The following is a 21,707-nucleotide window of genomic DNA, read 5'->3' on the forward strand; positions in this document are numbered from 1 at the left end:
CCACTGCCAGGGAAGTGGGATCAAGATGATGAAGAAGACACCAGGAGGAAAATCTCGTCCACTTCTGATGGTAACATTGCAGAGTGGTTGGTTTCCTGGAGGCATCCAGAATGGAACGAACAGGCTGAGATAAGAGAGTATCATGAGATGTCAGCCCGAGAGATACCAAGCTGTCAGGTGTAGAGACTGGAGGTTGGGATGAAGGAGGGTTTCCTGCTGTTGCGTAAGCAGAGAAGGAAACAGAGGAAGAAGAAAAGGTTCCCTGGAACTGAGTTGAAGTAGAAGGGAGAACCAATGTTGCCTGGGCCACCTCGGAGCAATCAGAATCATGGTGGCTCGTTCCCTCTTGAGCTTGAATAAGGTTCTCAACATTAGAGGCAGAGGAGGGAAGGCGTACAGGAACAGATTCGACCAGTCGAGGAGAAAAGCATCCGCTGTCAGACGGTGAGGAGAGTAAAGTCTGGAGCAGAAGAGGGGCAGCTGGTGATTGTGAGGAGCTGCAAAGAGGTCTATCTGAGGAGTGCCCCATTGAGTGAAGATAGACTGCAGAGTTATAGGATCGAGTGTCCACTCGTGAGGCTGGAGAATTCTGCTGAGTTTGTCCGCTAAAGAATTCTGTGTTCCCTGAATGTAGATAGCTTTCAGGAAGAGATGGTGATCTATGGCCCAATTCCAGATCTTTTGGGCTTCTTGGCATAGAAGGCGAGAGCCTGTCCCACCCTGTTTGTTGATGTAGTACATCGCAACTTGATTGTCTGTGCACAACAAGAGGACCTGAGGAAAGAGAAGATGTTGGAAAGCCTTGAGGGCATAAAACATCGCTCTGAGTTCCAGGAAATTGATTTGATGCTTCTTTTCCTGGGCTGTCCAAAGACCTTGAGTCTGGAACTCGTTCAAGTGAGCTCCCCATGCATAAAGAGAGGCGTCGGTGGTGATAACCAGGTGATGAGGGGGCTGATGGAACAGAAGACCTCTGGATAGATTTGAGGATACCAACCACCATTGAAGAGACTGACGAAGAGATGATGTCACAGATATGTGTCGTGAGCAAGGATCCGTCGCTTGGGACCACTGAGTAGCAAGGGTCCATTGAGGAGTGCGTAGGTGAAGACGTGCGAGGGGCGTGACATGAACTGTAGACGCCATGTGCCCCAAGAGTACCATCATTTGCCTGGCTGAGATGGAAGGCAGTGAAAGTACCTGTTGACATAGAGACTGAAGGGTCTGAAGACGATTGGATGGCAGGAAAGCTCTCATGAGGAGTGTGTCCAGGATCGCTCCAATGAATTGAAGTCTCTGAGTAGGGATGAGATGAGATTTGGGTAGATTGATCTCGAACCCCAGAATTTGTAGAAACAAGATGGTTTGGTTGGTGGCCAGAAGAACTGCTTGAGCGGATGTGGCCTTGATTAACCAGTCGTCCAGGTAAGGGAAGACCTGGAAGTGATGAGAGCGTAGAAATGCCGCTACCACAATGAGACACTTGGTGAAGACCCTTGGAGAGGAGGCAAGGCCGAAGGGCAGCACCTTGTATTGGTAATGAGAATGATTGATCATGAAGCGTAGGTACTGTCTGGAAGCCAGATTTACTGGTATGTGAGTGTACGCTTCTTTGAGATCGAGGGAACATAGCCAGTCGCCTTGATTGAGAAGAGGATAAAGAGTGGCCAGAGAAAGCATCTTGAACTTTTCTTTGACCAAATATTTGTTGAGATCGCGGAGATCTAGAATGGGTCTGAGATCTCCTGTTTTTTTGGGGACTAAAAAATATCGGGAGTAGAACCCCTGCCCCTGCTGGTCTAGGGGAACTTCTTCTATGGCATTTAGAAGAAGGAGGGATTGAACCTCTTGGAGAAGAAGGGTTAATTGAGGACTGGAAGCAGACTCTTTTGGTTGACTTGGAGGAGGTAGTGACTGAAAGTTGAGAGAGTAGCCGTGGCGGATGATGTTGAGGACCCACTGGTCTGACGTGATAAGTTCCCAACGGCTTATGAAATAAGTAAGGCGTCCTCCTATAGGTTGTGGAAGTTGGGTAGAAGGAACAAAACTGGCTATGTTCTGGAGAATTAAGTCAAAAGGGTTGTGTAGACTTTTGCACTGGTGCAGGTTTTACCTGTTGTTGTTGCTGAGGCTGTCTAGCAGCCGGCCTTTGTTGTCTCTGGCGTCGTTGCTGGGGAGCAGCTTGAGGCAGAGGACGAGCCACAAATCTACGCTGGTAGGAGGATTGTGGACGAAAAGGTCTGGTTGTTGGCGGCTTCTTAGACTTAAGAAGTGTATCCCATCTAGTCTCATGAGCCGATAACTTTTGAGTGGTGGAGTCCATGGAATCTCCAAACAACTCATCCCCTAGGCAAGGTGCATTGGCTAGCCGATCCTGATGGTTAACATCGAGTTCAGAAACCCTAAGCCAGGCCAGCCGTCTCATTGCCACTGAGATGGCTGTAGCCCTAGAGGTCAGCTCGAAGGTGTCATAAATGGATCTAACCATGAATTTCCGGAGCTGGAAAAGCGAAGAACAAGTTTGGTGAAAAACCGACTTTTTCCGATCAGGGAGATATTTCTCAAAAGCAGAGATATTCTGAATAAGCTGCTTTAAGTAGAAGGAGAAATGGAATGCATAATTCCCTGATCGATTCGCCAACATTGCATTTTGGTATAGTCGTTTCCCAAACTTGTCCATAGACTTTCCCTCTCTGCCAGGAGGGACAGAAGCATACACACTAGCCCCCTTGGACTTTTTGAGGGTGGATTCGACCAAAAGGGACTCATGATGTAACTGGGGTTTATCAAACCCAGGGATAGGAAGGACTCTATATAGAGAGTCTAATTTTCGGGGAGCCCCAGGAATGGTGAGGGGAGATTCCAAATTTTTATAGAACGTCTCTCTCAAGATATCATGGAGAGGTAACTTAAGGTATTCCTTTGGAGGCTGATCAAAATCCAGAGCATCAAGAAAAGCTTTGGATTTCTGTGACTCAGCCTCCAAAGGAATAGAGAGAGAGTCACACATTTCCTTTAAAAAGGAAGAAAAAGAAGATACTTCTGGTTTAGAGGAGGGCCCCAAGGCAGAGGTGTCCTCTTCACCAGAAGAACATTCTCCCTCAGAAAGGAGAGGGTCTTCTGAGTCGCCCCACAAGTCAGGGTCTTGAACTTGGAAGCTCCGGTCCCGAGAATCCGGCGTGGAAGACTGTAAGTGATGGGATTTTCTATGAGATTTCCCTGACCTGCCTGACTCGGTACCGGGGGATGTGACTGTATGCACCGGTGCCGAAGTCTGAACAGCTTGATGGTGGGATCTCGGCTCCGGTGCAAGAATCGGCATGGAGACAGAGGAAACAGACTGTACCGGTACCGACGAAGTGGAAGTTGACAAAGTAGGACGATCCACTGTCGGTACCGGCGGCTCAGACCGGACTGGTACCGGAAGACTCGGTACCAGGAGTGAAGGCAGAATGTGCTCTAACTGTTCTTTAAGTTGTAATTTTAGAACAGCAGCAATACGGTCTTCGAGAGAAGGCACCGGTACCGCCTTTTTCTTTTGCGGTACCTGCGGTGCCGCTCTACGCTCCGAGGATGAGGAACCCGATGTAGAGGGGCTCACCTCTATTGGAGCGGAGCGCTTCCGTGAGCGCCTCGAGGTCTGCAGGATTGGGCTCGCTGCTATTGAGACCGGAGGACGCTCCAACGGGGAAGGCTTCTTAGCCGGCTTACCTGGAGGAGCCGACACCGACGCGGTATCGCGTGGTGTCGACGATGTGGGTGCCGACTGAGCCGGAGTCGAAGTCGGTGCCGGAGTGGTATCGGACATCTCGGTGCCGAAAAGAAGTTTTTGTTGAATCTCTCTATTTTTAAGAGTTCTTTTCTTTAGAGTCGCACAGCGGGTGCAGGTAGACGATTGATGGTCCGGGCCAAGGCACTGTAGACACCAATTATGTGGGTCAGACAGTGAAATTGGCCGTGCACACCGCTGGCACTTTTTAAACCCGGGTTGAGGGGGCATGAATGTGAAGACGGCTTCAGCCAAATCGAAGGCCGAGGCTTCGATAGTGGCAGTAGGCCCCGCCGGGGCGAAACCGAAAAAAGAAAGAAAACTAAATCAGTTTTTTTTTTTTTTTTTTTTTTTAAGAAAGAAAGTAAAATAAAATGAAGGAAATAAACCTTCTAAAGACGTTTACGCGAGCGGGAAGGCGAAAAATGGAAAAAGTTTTCAACAGCCGTTGAAACGTGCGACTTCTTAGCTCCGCGGAAACTAAGAAACTGAGGGACCGCGCGCCTCTGTCGGGCGGGAAGGCACTCGCGCGTGCGCGGTGCGGCCGAGCTAGAACTTTCTAAAGTTCTTAGAGTGCAATCACTCTAAAATTGTCCGTACCGGGGCTCCGTCGGTGCCGTCACCCATCAGTCAAGAATATGCTGCCTGCTTGTCCTGGGATAATACTGCTTAGGGGCAGCTGTGTGCCGAAGTTAAAAGCACACAGAGCTGCTGCTAGGCTAAAGAGAGGAAACATTTGCTGGAGAGGGACGGAGGGGAGGGAAGGGAGAAGGGGTACTCCTGGACTGGGGAGGAGGGAGGGGAAGGGGTACTCTGGACAGGGAGGAAGGAAAATAGGAAGGAAACAGCTGACAGGGAGATTAGAGGGGAAGGAGATAGGGTGGAATGGAGAGATCAGATGAGGGAAAGGGGAGAGACAGAAGAATGAAAAAGTAAAGAGAGATTGATGTTGGGAAGAGGGTCAGATGAGAAATAAGGACAGAGGGACAAAGATGCTAGATCTGGTGTAGGAGAGATAAAAATGAGAGTAGAATGAATCATGTAAAAAGGAGAGAGGGGGCACAGGCTGGATGGAAAGGGGAGAGGGCATAGAAAGAAGGCAGATACCATATAAAAGGGGGAGAGGGCAGACAGTGGATGGAAGGGCAGATGCTGGATGGAAGAGAGTGAAAAGACGATGAAAGCAGAAACCAGAGACAACAAAAGGTAGAAAAAAATAATTTTATTTCTATCTTGTGATTAGAATATATCAGATTTGAAATATGTATCCTGCTAGAGCTGGTGTTTGACATAACTGGGGACTGCAAAGCCCAGGCAGTGCTTCTTTAGCTTCTAGGGGATTGGGCCTGAGTGGGATATTTTGGGAAAAGGTCCTAAGGACGCAATGCAGATGCACAGGGCCAAGGACATTGAGCAAGGACACTGTAAAAGAGGGCTCAGGACTGGGTGGGAAATTTTTGAAGAAGGACCTAAGGACAAATTGCTGGGGTCTAAGACACAAATGAAATTGACAAACAGGACTAAGAGAACAACAGAATCCAGAGGGACAACCAAAAATGAGGAAACATGCTGAGGTCGAAACAGACACACCACAGGAGGAGGATGACCGAGACGAGGCTTGGGGACTGGCAACTCACGAGGGGGTCGCCAGGAGCGCTAAACCACGAGGAAAGCCAGCAGGAAAGGCGAACAACCGGGACTTACATTGCCTATATACTAATGCTAGGAGCCTAAGGGCTAAAATGGGAGAGCTGGAAGTCTTAGCCAACAAAAAGGGCCTAGACATAATTGGAGTCACAGAAACGTGGTGGACAGATGACAATAAATGGGATGTGGCTTTACCAGGGTTCAAACTCTACAGGAGAGATAGGTCACACAAAAAGGGTGGAGGAATAGCGCTATATATAAAGGATTCCATACCTTCAACCAGGATGGAAACAACAGCAAGGGCGGATGACTTGGAATCACTATGGGTTAATCTACTAGGAGGAACTGGAGCAGACATAAAATTGAGTCTGTACTATCGCCCACCAGGACAAACGGAAGAAATCGACCAGGATCTGGAGGCTGAACTGGGGCAGGTATGCAAAAGTGGAAGTGTGGTGGTGATGGGGGACTTCAACCACCCGGGAATAGACTGGAATATAGGGCACTCAAACTGCATGAGGGAGACAAAATTCCTGGAGGTCACGAGGGACTGTTTCATGGAACAACTGGTCAAGGAACCAACACGGGGAGATGCCACTCTTGACCTAATCTTCACCGGACTAGGGGGACCCGCTAAGGAGGTGGCGGTACTAGCCCCACTAGGAAACAGCGACCACAACACGATCCAGTACAGGCTAGAAATTGGATCATCCAAGGTGAAAAGAACTACAACGACAGCACTAAACTTCAAAAAAGGGAATTATGATGCCATGAGGAAAATGGTGGGAAAGAAACTCAAGGACACCACAAGGAAGATGGAGTCCGTAGAAAAAGCCTGGACCTTACTCAAGGTCACGGTGCACGAAGCACAAAACCTGTGCGTCCCCAAGTTCAGGAAAGGGTGCAAAAAAAATAGAACGAAAAACCCAGTGTGGATAACAAATGCAGTGAAAAAGGCAATAAGTAACAAGAAGGCATCATTCAAAAAATGGAAAAAGGACCAATCGGAGGGCAACCGAAAGGAGCACAAAAAACACCAAAAGGAGTGTCACCGAGTGGTTAGGAAAGCAAAAAGAGAATATGAAGAGAGACTGGCGGAGAAAGCAACAAACTTCAAATCATTCTTCAGGTACATCAAGGGGAAGCAACCAGCAAGGGAAGAAGTGGGACCCTTGGATGATGGAGACAGAAAGGGAGTGGTAAAAGAGGAAAAGGAGATAGCTGACAGGTTAAACGAGTTCTTCACTTCAGTTTTCACGAAGGAGGACACAACCAACATTCCGGAACCCGAAGAGATCGTAAAAGGAGACCAGGATGAAAATCTGGTCCAACTAGAGGTGAGCAAGGCGGATGTCCTCAGGCAGATAGACAGGCTAAAGAGCGACAAATCGCCAGGTCCGGACAGCATTCACCCAAGGGTACTCAAGGAACTAAGGAACGAAATAGCTGAGCCACTTCGACAAATGTGCAACCTATCCTTAAAAACTGGAGAGATTCCGGAAGACTGGAAAATAGCAAATGTCACGCCCATCTTCAAGAAAGGCTCAAGGGGAGACCCAGGAAACTACAGGCCGGTGAGCTTAACCTCGGTCCCGGGTAAGATGATGGAAGCGCTGATTAAAGACAGCATCTGGGAACACATCGAAAACACTGGGCAGCTAAAGCCGAGCCAGCATGGCTTCTGCAAGGGTAGGTCATGCCTCACAAACTTACTATACTTCTTTGAGGAGGTAAACAGCCAGGTGGATAAAGGGGAATCTATAGACATCATTTACCTTGACTTCCAAAAAGCCTTCGACAAGGTACCACACGAAAGACTGCTAAGGAAACTATGGAACCACGGGGTGCAAGGGGAGGTCCACCGATGGATCAAAATCTGGCTGGAGGACAGGAAACAAAGAGTTGGATTAAAGGGCCATTACTCAGACTGGCAATGGGTCACGAGCGGAGTTCCGCAGGGGTCGGTGCTGGGACCGCTCCTGTTCAATATATTTATTAACAACTGGAGGCAGGAACAAAATGTGAGGTTATTAAATTTGCGGATGACACCAAACTATACAGCAGGGTTGATAACACGGAGGACTGCGAAGATCTCCAAAAGGATCTGACAGCGCTGGAGGAGTGGGCCATAAAGTGGCAAATGAGCTTCAACATAGGGAAATGCATGGTCATGCATGTAGGGAAAAAGAACCCGATGTTCACTTACAAAATGGGGGGATCACCGCTAGGGGTAAGTAACCTTGAAAGAGACCTGGGAGTGATGGTAGACACATCATTGAAGGCGTCGGCGCAGTGCGCCACAGCCTCAAGGAAGGCGAACAGAATGTTGGGAATCATTAAGAAGGGTATCATCCTGCCACTGTATCGTGCAATGGTGCGCCCGCACCTGGAGTACTGTGTCCAGTACTGGTCGCCATACCTCAAGAAGGATATGGCGGTACTTGAGAGAGTCCAGAGAAGAGCAACTAAGCTAATAAAGGGTATGGAGGACCTCTCATATACTGACAGACTGAAAAAGCTGGGGCTTTTCTCCCTGGAGAAGCGGAGACATGATAGAAACCTTCAAGATCATGAAGGGCATAGAAAGAGTAGACAGGGACAGATTTTTCAAATTATGGGGAACCACAAGCACAAGGGGGCACTCAGAGAAATTGAAAGGGGGAAGGTTTAGAACAAGCGCAAGGAAGTTCTTTTTCAGCCAGAGGGTGGTGTATACATGGAACGCGCTACCGGAGGATGTGATAAGCAGGAGCACGCTACAAGGCTTCAAAGGTTTGGATAGGTACCTGGAGGACAAAGGGATTGAGGGGTACAGACAGGAGTAGAGGTAGGTTATAGGGATAGGATTAGAGGTAGGAGTAGAGGTAGGTTATAGGGATAGGTTTAGATGCAGTTACAAAATTAGACAGGGACACTGTTCAGGCAATTAGGCCTGATGGGACGCCGCGGGAGCGGACCGCTTGGCAAGATGGACCTCTGGTCTGCCTCAGCGGAGGCAACTTCTTATGTTCTTAGCTGGCTTAGGGCTCTCTCTGACCAGGGGGCAGTTGCCCTAGTTGCACTCCCTTAACACTATTCCTGTCATGTGCGACTGCAGTATACTGTAGCATTCTGTAATAATTTGGCTTATTCAGTTTTCTTGATAATAGAGGGGATATATGTGAAGGGGAGGGGAGACAGGGTTTTTTGTTGACCTTGCTCTGTATTATTTGTATTTATAAAATGACAATTGTACAGAATATTGTTTCTTTTTACACTTTAATAAAATATGTTAAATATAAAACCATAACTATTTGAAGCTTGTGCAGATGGGATCAGATGGTTTGCGGGACCGAACTCACGGGGACGGGACAGAGATGGGGTTTTTTATTTCAGTCTTAGTAGTTTGCCGGTCCACGAAATAATTATTTTATTTCTACCGGTCCATAGGCATAAAAAGGGTGAAGAACACTGCTTTAAATCACAGAACCAAATAAAATATCTTGATCTCAACTAATTCACAATAAAGTTTTCTGTTTCAGTGCAACTGATGTTGTAAAACATACCTTAACTATGCCCTGAAGTTACAGCACTGTACAAACAGATCATTGATGACATTCAAAGCTTGAGATTACCACAGCTCTTCTTTCAGGAGTAAAGCTATTTCTATAGTGAAAGAATCTAAAGGGCAAGATAAAGCAAATTCATGGAATATAGAATGTAGTGATTCAGTTATATCAAGAGTCCAGTTTTCAAAACTAAAGTACAGTTTGTAGCTAGAATTCAATGTGTCAACCACATACTTACTGAAAAATTCCAGTGAAATAAACTTAACCAACATTAAACCAAACACTCATACATACCCAATATGGTTACAATTGTTGATGACTGAGCATTTCCTAGTGGGAACGTCACAGCTTTGCATATGTATTCCCCCGCATCTGAGAAATCAATGTTATTGATGATAATAGTTGCATCCATAAATGAATAGTTTTTAAATGTGGTCCTCCCTTGGTATTTTCCTTGAAAAGACACCCCATAGTGAGGATGATGAACGGCAACAGTTTGAGTGTATTTACCGACCAACTTCTCCCAAGAGATTTGAGTTATAGTTTCATTCATGTCTATTATACATTTCAGTGTGACATTCTTCCCCCACACAGCCGTCACATGAGAATCAACAATAATTGGTTCAGCTAAGACACCTAAAAACAAACAAATAATTATAATTAATTGACCTGAATGGATCATAAAAGCATCAACTCATTTGCTACCTTTAATCTCTTCAGCAATATTTGAACACACCATGCAGGATTTATGTGGAAAAACGTGAACTTGTTATACATAACATATGATTGGAAGTGGCATGTTAGCTTAAAAAATGCCTTTTTATTAATGAATTAATTTATATCTATACCACTTATAGCCTAAGTGGTTTACATTCAGGTGACACTCAAGCATTTCCCTATCTGTCCCAGTGGGCTTACACTCTATCTAATGTACCTGGGGCAATGGGAGATTAAGTGACTTGACTAGGGTCACAAGGATCAGCATGGGATTTGAACCCACAACTTCAGGGTGTTGAGGCTGTAGCTCTAATCACTGTGCCACACACTCCCCAAATATTAAGTTATTTTGTCTTCCATGGTATTTCTTTTAGGGCCAGAATGTACTTCAATAGCAGACAAATTGACATCTGGCTTGAAGAAGTAAATGTGTGTATTTTAGAACAAGTACAAAATGCCATCCAAATTACACCTTTGGAAATAAAGGTAGGTGCGATTTTGTAGTACACCTATTTATGCGTGCATACTCCTGTGCAGTTTTACAAGAGCCATAAATTTTTATTTATGAAAGCCTTTTAGTAAAACCAAAAGATCACAATGAACAAATTTCAAACAAAGCAAACAAATGGCACTGAACAATGTAAACTAAGACCAATTACAAAAAAAAATAACACCCCACATTCCTTTTCCAGATACCTCCTCCCTACAAGAGCCATTTTTAATGTTAGAACTATTTTATTAAGAAATAACACAACACAAGACAAAACACATGTCAAGAGATACAGAACAAAAAATGTTAGTCCACAAATCAATCTTCCAGTAATCCTAAAATTTTTGAAACCATATTTTGTAAACCCCAATCCCATAAACTATAAACACAAAAAAAGAAAAAGTCCATCTAAGAAACAAGCCAGGCTACTGCCGACAGATGGAAGGAGGAAGATACTATTTCCCCTTACTATAAGAATGTTGGAACATAAAAGGGCAGTAGAAGCTCAAAGATATGTACATTGTTTTTAGCTCATATTTTTATCTGTGTACCCTGCATCATCCGGACCCCTGAGGAAGGCGGTCTCACCGAAAGACAGACCGTGTAGGGTCCGGCAGGACAATCATATGTATATTACAAATTCAGACTTTTATTTGTATTTTTATTGTGAAGAGCGAATAATAAATCATCTTTCAGAACATCCACATCCACAGTCTTTTGTTTTTATCTCTGTACTGTATCTTCTCAGTTTGTACCAAAGGAGTCAAAAACCTTCTGAGACCCTGAATCTCCTCAAACTGAAGATTCACTCTGGGGCAGTAAAGGCATTGATTCTGACCCCCAGTCTTTCTCCAACTGTTCTTCTGGGTCTTGATCGTGGACCTTTTTATGGGGGAGTGCTTTGTGCAGCTACGGCTTGCCCTCTGATGGTGCAGATGGACCCCAACAGTTTAAGTTTGCCACATCAGACAAAACCCCGAGTAGGAAATTCAAAAGGACCCCCATTCAGGGCCTCACCTTAGTTCCTCTTCGGCTCCGAGGCATCCACGCATCTGCGCTTCACCAAGTCGTAATCCAAGGGCTCGGGAAGGGATTTTCTCCCTATCAAATGAGTGACCTGCGAGTCTCCAACCCTAGAGGGACCAGAGAAGGCTAAGTCCATGGTGTCACCCTCCACGATTCAACAGTTACAGTGCCTCAGTGGGTGGCGCAAATGATCCTGGCATGCTCCACAATAAGGAGGAAGCTCCACAGGATGGTAAGTTTTAACTATGTGTTCAAGTATACCTTAAGAGTATTATTCACTGTAGGCATTAACAAAAATGATTCTTTCCAAAAGAAAATATCTTTTCTAACACAACAAAAAAAAAAGTAATCATTTAGGCAACTGCCTAGTTTTTCATAGTCAATGCCTCACTCATGACTACAAACTCACATTAAACGAGAAAAATTTGTCAGGCAAAACAAAAGCCATACATCTCAGGATATTCCCTGATCACAATATCCTTGTCAAGTTAGTTTTGTACAGTTCCAGCAGAGCTGGCCAGTTGCCACGGCCTATTAGGTACCCGTGCTTTAACAGCTTCAATCCTGTTTTCTTCACCGGGCCCCTTTATTTCTCTCCCTTCTCTCTCTTTTGAAATAACAAGAGACAAACAAGCCAAAGTTCAAAAGAAAAGAAAAACTCTAGCATATTAGGGTTCACAAGTACTGGCTGGTCTGTAACAGGCAGGTTCAAGCTAGAGAGCTGCACGGGAACGGGGACGACGGGAATCCCGCGGGACCCGCGGGCATCCCGCGGGTTCCCCCTTTGGGTCACGGGGATCCCGTGGGGACGCCCCTAGGGTCGCGGGGATCCCGTGGGGACGCCCCCTAGGGTCGCGGGGATCCCGTGGGGACGCCTCCGAGGGTCGCGGGGTTCCTGCGGGGCTGGATGTACTCAGTCGCGCAGCTCTTCTCTCTACCTTCTCTGCTTGCAGCACAGAGCCGAACGGAAGTCTTCCCGACGTCAGCGCTGACGTCGGAGGGGAGGGAGGGCTTAAAGCTTAAAGCCCTCCCTCCCTCCGACGTCAGCGTTGACGTCGGGAACACTTCCGTTCGGCTCTGTGCTGCAAGCAGAGAAGGTAGAGAGAAAAGCCGCGCGACTGAGTCGGGAAGACTTCCGTTTGGCTCTGTGCTGCAGGCAGTGCAGGTAAGGAGGAGAGTAGCCTCGCGGTTCGAGTGGCTACCAAGGGACGGGGCGGTCCGCCCCGCCACACCCCGCCCCGGTTGCAGCACAGCCGGCCAGGTCCCCTTACTTTTGTGGCACTTCCCCGACCGACCGACAACAGCCCCGGTCCGACAATCCTCCCTGCCCTGTAGCCGCGAATCTAAATTATCTTCTTACAGCAGCTGTAATAAGGTAATTTAGATTCGCAGTTAAGGGCAGGGAGGTTTGTCGGACCGGGGCTGTTGTCAGTCGGTCGGGGAAGTGCCACAAAAGTAAGGGGACCTGGCCGGCTGTGCTGCACCCGGGGCGGTAGAGAAGGAGGGGGGGAGAAGACGCTGAAAGCACTTGAAGACAGAGGAGGGAGAAGGACGCTGAAAGCACATGGGGGAATACAAAGGGGTGGAGAAGGACGCTGAAAGCCCATGGGAAGGGCGGGGGGGGGGAAGGACTCTGAAAGCACTTGTGGAAGACAGAGGGGGGAGAAGGATGCTGAAAGCACATGGGGAAGACAAAGGGGTGGTGAAGGACGCTGAAAGGACATGGGGAAGACGGGGGGGTGGAGAAGGACGCTGAAAGGCCATGGGGAAGACAGAGAGGGAGAAGGACGCTGAAAGGACATGGGGAAGCAGAGGGGGGAGAAGGACACTGAAAGCACATGTGGAAGACAGAGGGGGGAGAAGGACGCTGACAGGACATGGGGAAGATGGGGGGAGAAGGACGCTGAAAGGAAATGGGGAAGAGAGAGTAGGGAGAAGACGCTGGCAGGGAAGAAGACAGATGCCAGACTATGGGGGGAGCGGAGAGAAGAAGATGGGTGCCAGACCAATTTGGAAGGGGGAAGAAAGGGAGAGGCACAGTAACAGAGCAAATGGAAGATGCAGAAGGAAGAGAGACAGTGGATGGAAGGAATTGAATGAGAACATGAGGAAAGCAGAAACCAGGCAACAAAGGTAGGAAAGAATTATATTTCTTTTTTTTTATTTTGCTTCAGGATAAAGTAGTATATTAGTTGTGTTGATAAAAATTTATAAACATTAGAGGCTCTGGTAGAAACCCATTTGCAAAGTATGTATTCTTCCCAATTAATATTTTCAAATTAATAAAGTCTTTTTGCTTATTTGTAAATGGTTTCTACCAGAGCCTTTAATTCAGTAGCATAATTAAATGAAATAACTATTTCTGAAGTTTATATGGACGGGCGGGGACGGAGGGGATTCCTCGCGGGGACGGGTGGGGACGGAGGGGATTCCTCGCGGGGACGGGTGGGGACGGAGGGATTCCTCACGGGGACGGGTGGGGACGGGTGGGATTCCTCACGGGGACGGGTGGGGACGGGTGGGACTTTGGCGGGGACAGGTGGGATTTCTGTCCCCGCGCAACTCTCTAGTTCAAGCTCCAAGGAGCTGACTGGGGAAGAATTGCTTAATTCACCCCTTTTCAAAAACAAACTCACAAATATCCCAGCCCAGATTTCTAGCGAATTCCCCAAAACAATTCTAACCCCTAAATGTGGCTAGTGTTGGCAGCCACAGCAATAAGATGGAAAAGCACAGTGAAACAATCCCCCAAAACAGTTTGGTGAGGCCTTCTCAGCACTGCCTCACAGCTAGCTTTTACTGGTACTCCAGCTCTGAAGCTACTCCTATAACTTCCAAACAATTCCAAAAATTGTTCTTCCAAGCAATTCCCAAAATGTAAGCAGTTCTTTCTTCACAACACCAAAAAACAAGAAAAAGTTATTGGCAAGACATGGTTAAGTTCACCTCCACAGGCTCAGGTACTTCCAGTTCTGGTGCAGAGACTTTCCATGGCCACCTTCATATAGCAGGTCTCTGCTAGGCTTGGCTGTTCTGTTCCTTGCCACACCATTGGTTCTTCCCTCTGCTTCTGTTTGGCCTGGAGAGCCTTCCAAAGAAGCTCTTACTGCACTGTTCTCTCTTGTGTGAGCTAAGTTTAAGCTTCTGACTTTGGTGCTCTCTGGCTCTCCTCTCTGGCTATTTGAGACAATATCTTTTCCTTTAGCTACAGGGACTGTTAGCTTCTCTTCAGGATAAACAGCTTGGGATTCTGCTGATTCTAAACCTATGTGTGGGAGATTTTCTGCCTTTAGGTAGCACTGCTGCTCTGGCTTTATAGGTGACTGATCGGGTTTTAGAGCCAGAAAAGTCATAATGGCTCCCGCCCCTCCCTCACTTGCACCGTGGCACATGGCACACAGACATTCCTTAGCCGGCCATCCAGTGCAAACCTGGCATGATATAGGAGTAGAGCAGTCTGAGGAGTCCATTCCAATCGATTTTAATTAAAATCAAGGAGCTTTTAAACAGACAGAGGCTTTTAAATTAGGAAGTCCAAGATGGCCATGGTGACAACATTTTGGTGCCAAAAAAACAGCCCAGGAGAGCTATATCAAAGTTTAAAAAATTCTGGGAAGGGGTTTCTGTGAGTGAGGAATCCTATACTAAGCCTCAGAGACCACCAAAACAGCATCTTTCAGACCCCTCCGATTCTCCCTTAGGCAGTAATAGCCTGTACTCACTATGCTGTGTTGGCGCCTGCTTCAGCTTACACTGCCAGAACAAAACAAAAATGCAACAATAGTTTCTGGATGTCACAGGAACAGTTATGAAATGATAATTTTATTAAGATCAAATATCCAAATATGAAAAACAAACACTAAATGTATCTGGAATACTACAAGTAACAATTGCTCATGAAGATAGTGACATTTATCATGAAAATATAAACTTATATCAAAACCAACATGATCTGTGTTTCGGCTTCCTTTGTCTTTGTCAGGGGTCCTAATGTTGCACAATTATACTGTGAAGTATGACTTGTCACGCAAACATTGAGCATTGTAGCTGATAGCATATTATGGTGCCAGAAAGTATGACTCGTAATAAAAATGTTGAAACAGCTTACACCACAGCTAGAAACTGGAGAAAACCACTACCTCAGACTAGTAAGAGTAAAAATACCAATTGCTGTGATCTTTGTGCTACCAGTGGGACCAAAGTTGGATTGAGACCTCAGACCTCCAGAAATCCATCTGCGGTGTTGGGTGGGGCGGGGAGGGAAACACAGTCAGCACCTGCTAAAGCCCACATTTAGTTATACATTGAACCGTGAAAAACACCACCGCTTGTAAAAAACAAAACAAAAAAACAGTGTGTGCTGCTATCTTCACCGATTTGAAAATGTATAACTAAATGGAAAATATGAGCATGTGAACGTGTACATTTTATCCTTCACGTTTCAATAAGACTCCTGAGGCAGGTCCTTCTTGAGCCGAAACACGATCGTGTCGAGTTGAATACAATAAATAGGATTGAGCACCAATTGGTCACCTATTATTGTTGTTTTCAAATCCAACATAAAGTGCAAAGAATATACAATTATTTAATACCATAAACAGCACTTAATACCAAACAATAAAATAAAAAAGTACATTCCCCCCCTCGTCTCCCCCTCCCTCCCTCCCTTCCCTGGATGTGTGTACTAAAATAAACTAGGAATTAAAAACTTATTCTATTAATCATTTTTAACAAATTCCGCTAATGGACCCCACGTTGCTTTGAATTTTTTATTAAGTCCCTGTTGTTCAGAGATCATTTTTTCATATCTATAATATTGACATAAAGTTTCCCACCAAAAGTTGAAGTTCAGAAGAAGTCTGTTTTTGCTTGTATCAACTGGACTCTTAGGTCGCAATAAAGTCCCAAACAAAACAATGTCATATGACAGTGGAATAGAAGCCTCCAATATCCTATTAATTTTACCCCAAATAGACTTCCAAAAGTTGAGTATCAAGGGACAATAAAACAACAAGTGATCTAGTGTCCCTACTTCAAGATGACAGTGCCAGCATCTATTAGACTTTGAACTATCCAACTTTTGTAAATGAACAGGGGTCCAAGTTTGTTTCATAGATGCCAACGCTGCACATCTCATTCTCCAAGTCCAAATCCGTGGTCATTGAGTAGCAGAAATATGCTGCTTTACTTCAGTGCTCCAAATATCCTTTAAGCTTGTTTTGGGGTTTTTAGCCAAATACTCAGATATTAATTTATACCACTTAGCGGCTTAATACCCTTGAAAATCTGTCTGGAAACACAGGCCCAGCCAGGTATACTGATTTTTTAAGTTGCGCCAATCAGGGAACCCTTTCTGAATGGCCTGTTTCAACTGCAACCATTTAAAACCTTGAGACTTTGATATGCCAAATGATTGTAGCAATTATAATAAATTTACCATTTTCCCATTAGAAATTACATCTTCCGAAGTATGTATGCCTGCTTGCAACCAATGCTTCCAGAGAATTTTAGACTCGCCGATTTGTATCTTGGAGTTTAACCATAGGGATTGACACGTAGACTGTTGCATTGAAACCAAAGTTAAGGCATCTATGAATTTTAATGTCTTCCAGGTGGAATGAAGAATAATATTATCCTTATAAATCAGAGGAAGCTTGATACTCAAAATATGGCTAAGACGTAATGGGACAATAAACTAAATTAAACAATGGTTATCTATTAATTAAATACAAAAAGGGAACCATTCCTAGAAGTCAAAATGACACTGCATGTGATTTTTGTTTAATTGTTAATTATTAATTAAACTAGTCTTTAAGCCCGTTACATTAACGGGTGCTAGAATCGATGTGTCTGTCTGTGTTTCTTTATCTCTCTCTCCTTGGCCACTGTCTGTATCCTTCTGTCTCCCCCCCCCTCCCCCCCCGAGCAAAGCTGTCTGCCCCCAGCACACACCTCCCCCTCAAAGCAGCCCACTTTCCCTCTCCCTAACTGTTTCTCCATGGCCCTCTTCTGTCTTCCCCAGCACACCTCCCCCCAAAGCAGCCCCCTTTCCCTCTCCCTATCTCTCCATGGCCCCTTCTGTCTCCCCTCCAGCACACCCCTCCCCCCCCAAAGCAGCCCACTTTCCCTCTACCTGTCTCTCCATGGCCCCTTCTGTCTCCCCCCCAGAGCAAAGCTGTTTGCCCAAGCACACCCCTCCCCCCAAAGCAGCCCCCTTTCCCTCTCCCTGTCTCTCCAGGGCCCCTTCTGTCTTCCCCCAGAGCAAAGCTGTCTGTCCCCAGCACACCTCCCCTCCAAAGCAGCCCCCTTTCCCTCTCCCTGTTTCTCCATGGCCCCTTCTGTCTTCCCCCCAGAGCAAAGCTGTTTGTCCCCAGCAAACCTCCCCCCAAAGCAGCCCCTTTCCCTCTCCCTATCCATGGCCCCTTCTGTCTCCCCCCAGCACACCCCTCCCCTCAAAGCAGTCCCCTTTCCCTTTCCCTCTCCCCCTGGCTCCCGGTATTGATCCCCTTCTTACCCTCCCTCCATCCCGGCGTCTTCTGGCCTGCTCCTCTTCAAAGCAGCCTGCGATCGTGGTGGCGTCAGAGGGAGCGTGCTAATGAGGTTGGAGAGCGACCTGTGAGGTTCTTTAAAGCCGGCCATGATCGCAGGCTGCTCTGAAGAGGAGGATCAGTGGCGGCAGCGGCGAGTGAGAGCGGGAGGTGATGCGGCGAGGACGCGGGCAGGGAAAGAGCACAGTCGCGCGCCTTCAGCCACCGCACGCGTCTCCAGACCCTGCAAGCGCCATGAGGTGTCAAATAGAATACTGCCACAGAAGAACATCTCACGGCGCCAGGAATCACAAATTTTCAAGAGTGTATGCGTGCTCTAGGGTTTTATTATTATAGATGGGAACAAGCCTCAGATTATGGAGTAATTTTTCCCATTCTGGGATTTCTTCCAAGAGAGAAAAATTATTTTCTCTTACTCCTGTTTACATCACCAGCTTGAACCCATCCTCCCTACCATAACTAAAACCTGAGGCTTATTCCCATTTAATTAATAATTAACAATTAAGCAAAAATCACACGCAGTGTCATTTTGACTTCTAGGAATGGTTCCCTTTTTGTATTTAAGACGTAATGGGGCCATAAGATGACTTTCTAGTATCAACCAATCCGGCAGATTCTCCATGAATTTAGAAAGGATCCAATACATATCCTGACGCAAAATAAAAGCTTAGTGATACCTGTAGAAATTTGGAAAATTTACCCCACACACACACACACATTGTGATTTTTGCAAAGCTACTAAGGCAATTCTAGAAACCAAAGGAATTTTGTAAGGATCCCATTCAGTTTTTTTATAAAAGGACCCTTGAAAATAAACTGGCAACATACTCATTTGGCAGCAAACTACAGGCGAAATAATCATTTTGATCGTTTGGACTCTCCCCCCACCAAGAAAGATGTAATGGGTTCCATTGCTCACACATTTCTTTGACTTTCAGCAATAAAGATTTTTCATTTACTGTCATTGTGTCTTCCAATGTTTTATGAATCATTACACCTAAATATTTTATTCCCTCTTCCTTCCAAAGGAATGGGAAAGCATCAAATAAAGCTTTTACACAGTGTACATTCAACGGAAGAACCTCTGATTTACTCCAATTTATCTTATATCCAGAAAATTTTCCAAAACAATCAATCAATGACAGTAAATGAAAAATGGTTGATTCAGGATTTTTCAAATGAAGCAAAATATCATCCGCATATGCCGAAACTTTATAATTTCAACCAGCATAAGGAATTCCCTGTATCTCCTTTGGGTTCCAAAACAATATCAAAAAGCAAAGGAGATAGGGGACATCCCTGTCCAACTCCCCTCTTCAAACTAAAACGCTCTAAGAATGAATTATTAATATATAATCTAACAGAAGGGGAACTATAGAAGGTTTGAATCATATGAATCAATCCGGAACCTATACCAAACCAATCCATTACTTGGTACATAAAAGTCCATTCCACACGATCAAAAGCCTTCTCTGCATCCAGAGAGACAGAGAAGGCCGGATCATCCATTGTTTTTGCTAAATTTAGCATATGATATGCCAATCTGGTATTATTTGAAGAATGTCTTTGAGCAACAAAACCCGTTTGGTGTATTCCAATCATATAAGGGAGAGCCTTAGCTAACCTTAGCGCCAATAGTTTAGCTAGAATTTTTTCATCCACGTTGATTAAAGAAATAGGCTTGTAGTTTGACACCAACATAGGATCTTTGTTTGGCTTTGGCAAAACGATTGTTAAAGCCTCTGCCATAGTACCTATTATCTGAGGTACAGTATGTTTTGGAAAGATTTGAAAAACTTCATAGTGAATCCATCACTACCCGGAGCGGATCCAGGTCTGAGAGACTTCAAAGCTGACAGAAACTCTGAGGTTGATATAGGCGTCAAGTTTTTCTTTTACATGCTCGGGAATTTTGGCCCATTAATTAAATTTAAAAATTCTCTTCCTTCATTTTCTTTATTTGGATACAGCTCAGAAGAATATAAAGCTTTATAATAATCTAAAAATTGTTTTAACAAGTCTCCAATGTGAGTACAAATTTTTCCTTTTTCATCCTTAATTGCTGCAATCTTTACTCTTCTCTTTTTAGCTTTAAGATAATTAGCCAATACTCTTCTCGCTTTATTTGAGTTTCCATAATACACAGCTTGCTGACAGAACAAATCTTTCCTCGTCAATTGTGAGGAAATCTCATTGTATTTATATTTAGCTTTTAACTGGGCATTCAAGGTATTTTGTTCCCTCTTTAAAGTCAATTGTGATTCTAATGCAGTGATATTTTGTTCTAAATTGGAAAACTCTAATCTAAGTAATTTCCTAACATATATCGAATATGAAATGATCTGCCCTCTTATGGTTGCCTTAAAGGCATCCCATATAGTTTCCAAAGAGATTTCCTCCGAGGAAATAAGAACGATTGAGGCTATAGACTTACATGAATTTTTTTTCTCTTCTTTAATCAATTATTTTAAGGAAGATGTTCACTATAATCTATAATAATAAAATGTTAGTCGCGCATGTGCACTCTAAAGCCGTGTTCCCTGATCCGTTGCGGCCATGAGAGTGTGCATGCGCGCTTACAAGCATCGGGCTTACCACCGCTGCAGCCAGCCGAGGTCTGCGCATCAGGCTTATGTTCAAACCGCCGGCAAGGCTCCTCTCTCGAATCGCACCAGGCGGGGATCGAGAGAGGAGCTGCGGCGGCTTTGAACTTAAAAATGAAGTTGTTAGAAGGGGAAGCCGCGAGGCTGGGGGGAAGCCGCAAGGCTGTGGCGGCCTTCCTCACCCGGCTCTCACGGTGCGGCTGAGCGTTGGCGGTCGGCGAAACCCTAATGCTGACACTGAATCCAGGGTTGATGTTGGTTCCCCCACCTCAGATGCATCGCAGCGGTGGGGGCCGGGGGCCGCCGCCAAACAAACGAGATGAAGCAGCCGCGCTTTCTTTGACTGCGTTCTTTCCCTCCGTTGATGGCACCGAAGCCCCGGGTCAACGAGAGCCCCGTGCACGGTGCGGTACGTGTCCAACCCTTGCTGCCCAAGGAGATGTCTACACGGCCACCAGTCGTGCCTGCGGGCGGACCTCTGGGGCCGGCGGGTTGAGCCTACCATCCAACCCTCCTACCGCAAGATGAACACAAACCTCCGGCCTGCAGCAGCTCCAGAGCACTCTAAACATTCTGCTTCTCAGCCTTCTACTGTCTTGATTTTCAATGCCGAGAAAATCAGGACAGTAGAAGGCCGCGAAGCAGAATGTTTAGAATGCTGTGGAGCTGCTGCAGGCCGGAGGTTTGTGTTCGTCTCACGATGGAAGAGTCAGTGGGGTCGGTTGCATGGCAGCGGTAGTAGCGTAAGGAGGCGGGGGGTATATAGAAACATGCTGCAAATGCCGAATTCTACTGTAAGGGAGAATGGGGGGGGGTAGAAATTAAAGGTTCTACTGCACAGAGGGATGGGAGGCAGGCAGGCTGGCTGGCTTCGGGGGGAGGGTGTGGGTGGAACAATGTCTAAAAGGCATTGAGGGGGGCATTGGAAGGAGGCACTGGGGGCACTAAGGACATAGGAAAGGGCACTAAGGACACGGGAAGGAGGCACTGTGGGCATTAAGGACATAGGAAGGGGACCGGGGGAGCAGGGAAGAGGGACTGGGGGAGCAGGGAAGAGGTGCTGCTGACCGGGGAAGCAGGGAAGAGGTGCTGCTGACCGGGGAAGCAGGGAAGAGGTGCTGTTGGACCGTGGTGGGAGGGAGGGGCGTAAAAATGGGTTTGGAACTGGGGCTGAAAATAGGGGACATGTGAAGGAAGGAGGCTGTACTAGCTGCTGCACAGGGAAGTGGGGAGGGAGCAAAATGCTGCACAGGGAAGTGTGGAGGGTTGAATGCTGATATGGCTACTGTACAGGAAAGTGGAAAGGGGGAGATAAATGCTGCATAGGGGGCAGGAAGAGAGACAGATAGAAAGAAAGAC

At 46.1% G+C, this 21,707-nt stretch overlaps 1 protein-coding gene across 5 annotated transcripts in view; it reads right to left on the bottom strand.

The window, feature by feature from the left end:
- The window catches only part of NECTIN3 (nectin cell adhesion molecule 3), a 240,774-nt gene that overhangs the window by 161,879 nt on the left and 57,188 nt on the right, over positions 1-21,707 (bottom strand). For 4 of the 5 annotated variants that reach the window (XM_033941926.1, XM_033941925.1, XM_033941922.1 and 1 more), the window contains exon 2: positions 9,259-9,600. The exons of the other annotated variant lie outside the window; for it this stretch is intronic. In XM_033941926.1, the coding sequence (XP_033797817.1) occupies positions 9,259-9,600 (342 nt within the window). The remainder of the gene's footprint in view (positions 1-9,258; positions 9,601-21,707) is intronic. 5 annotated transcript variants of the gene reach the window in all.

Source organism: Geotrypetes seraphini, chromosome 4 (assembly GCF_902459505.1).
Source record: "Geotrypetes seraphini chromosome 4, aGeoSer1.1, whole genome shotgun sequence".
Lineage (NCBI taxonomy): Eukaryota > Metazoa > Chordata > Amphibia > Gymnophiona > Dermophiidae > Geotrypetes > Geotrypetes seraphini.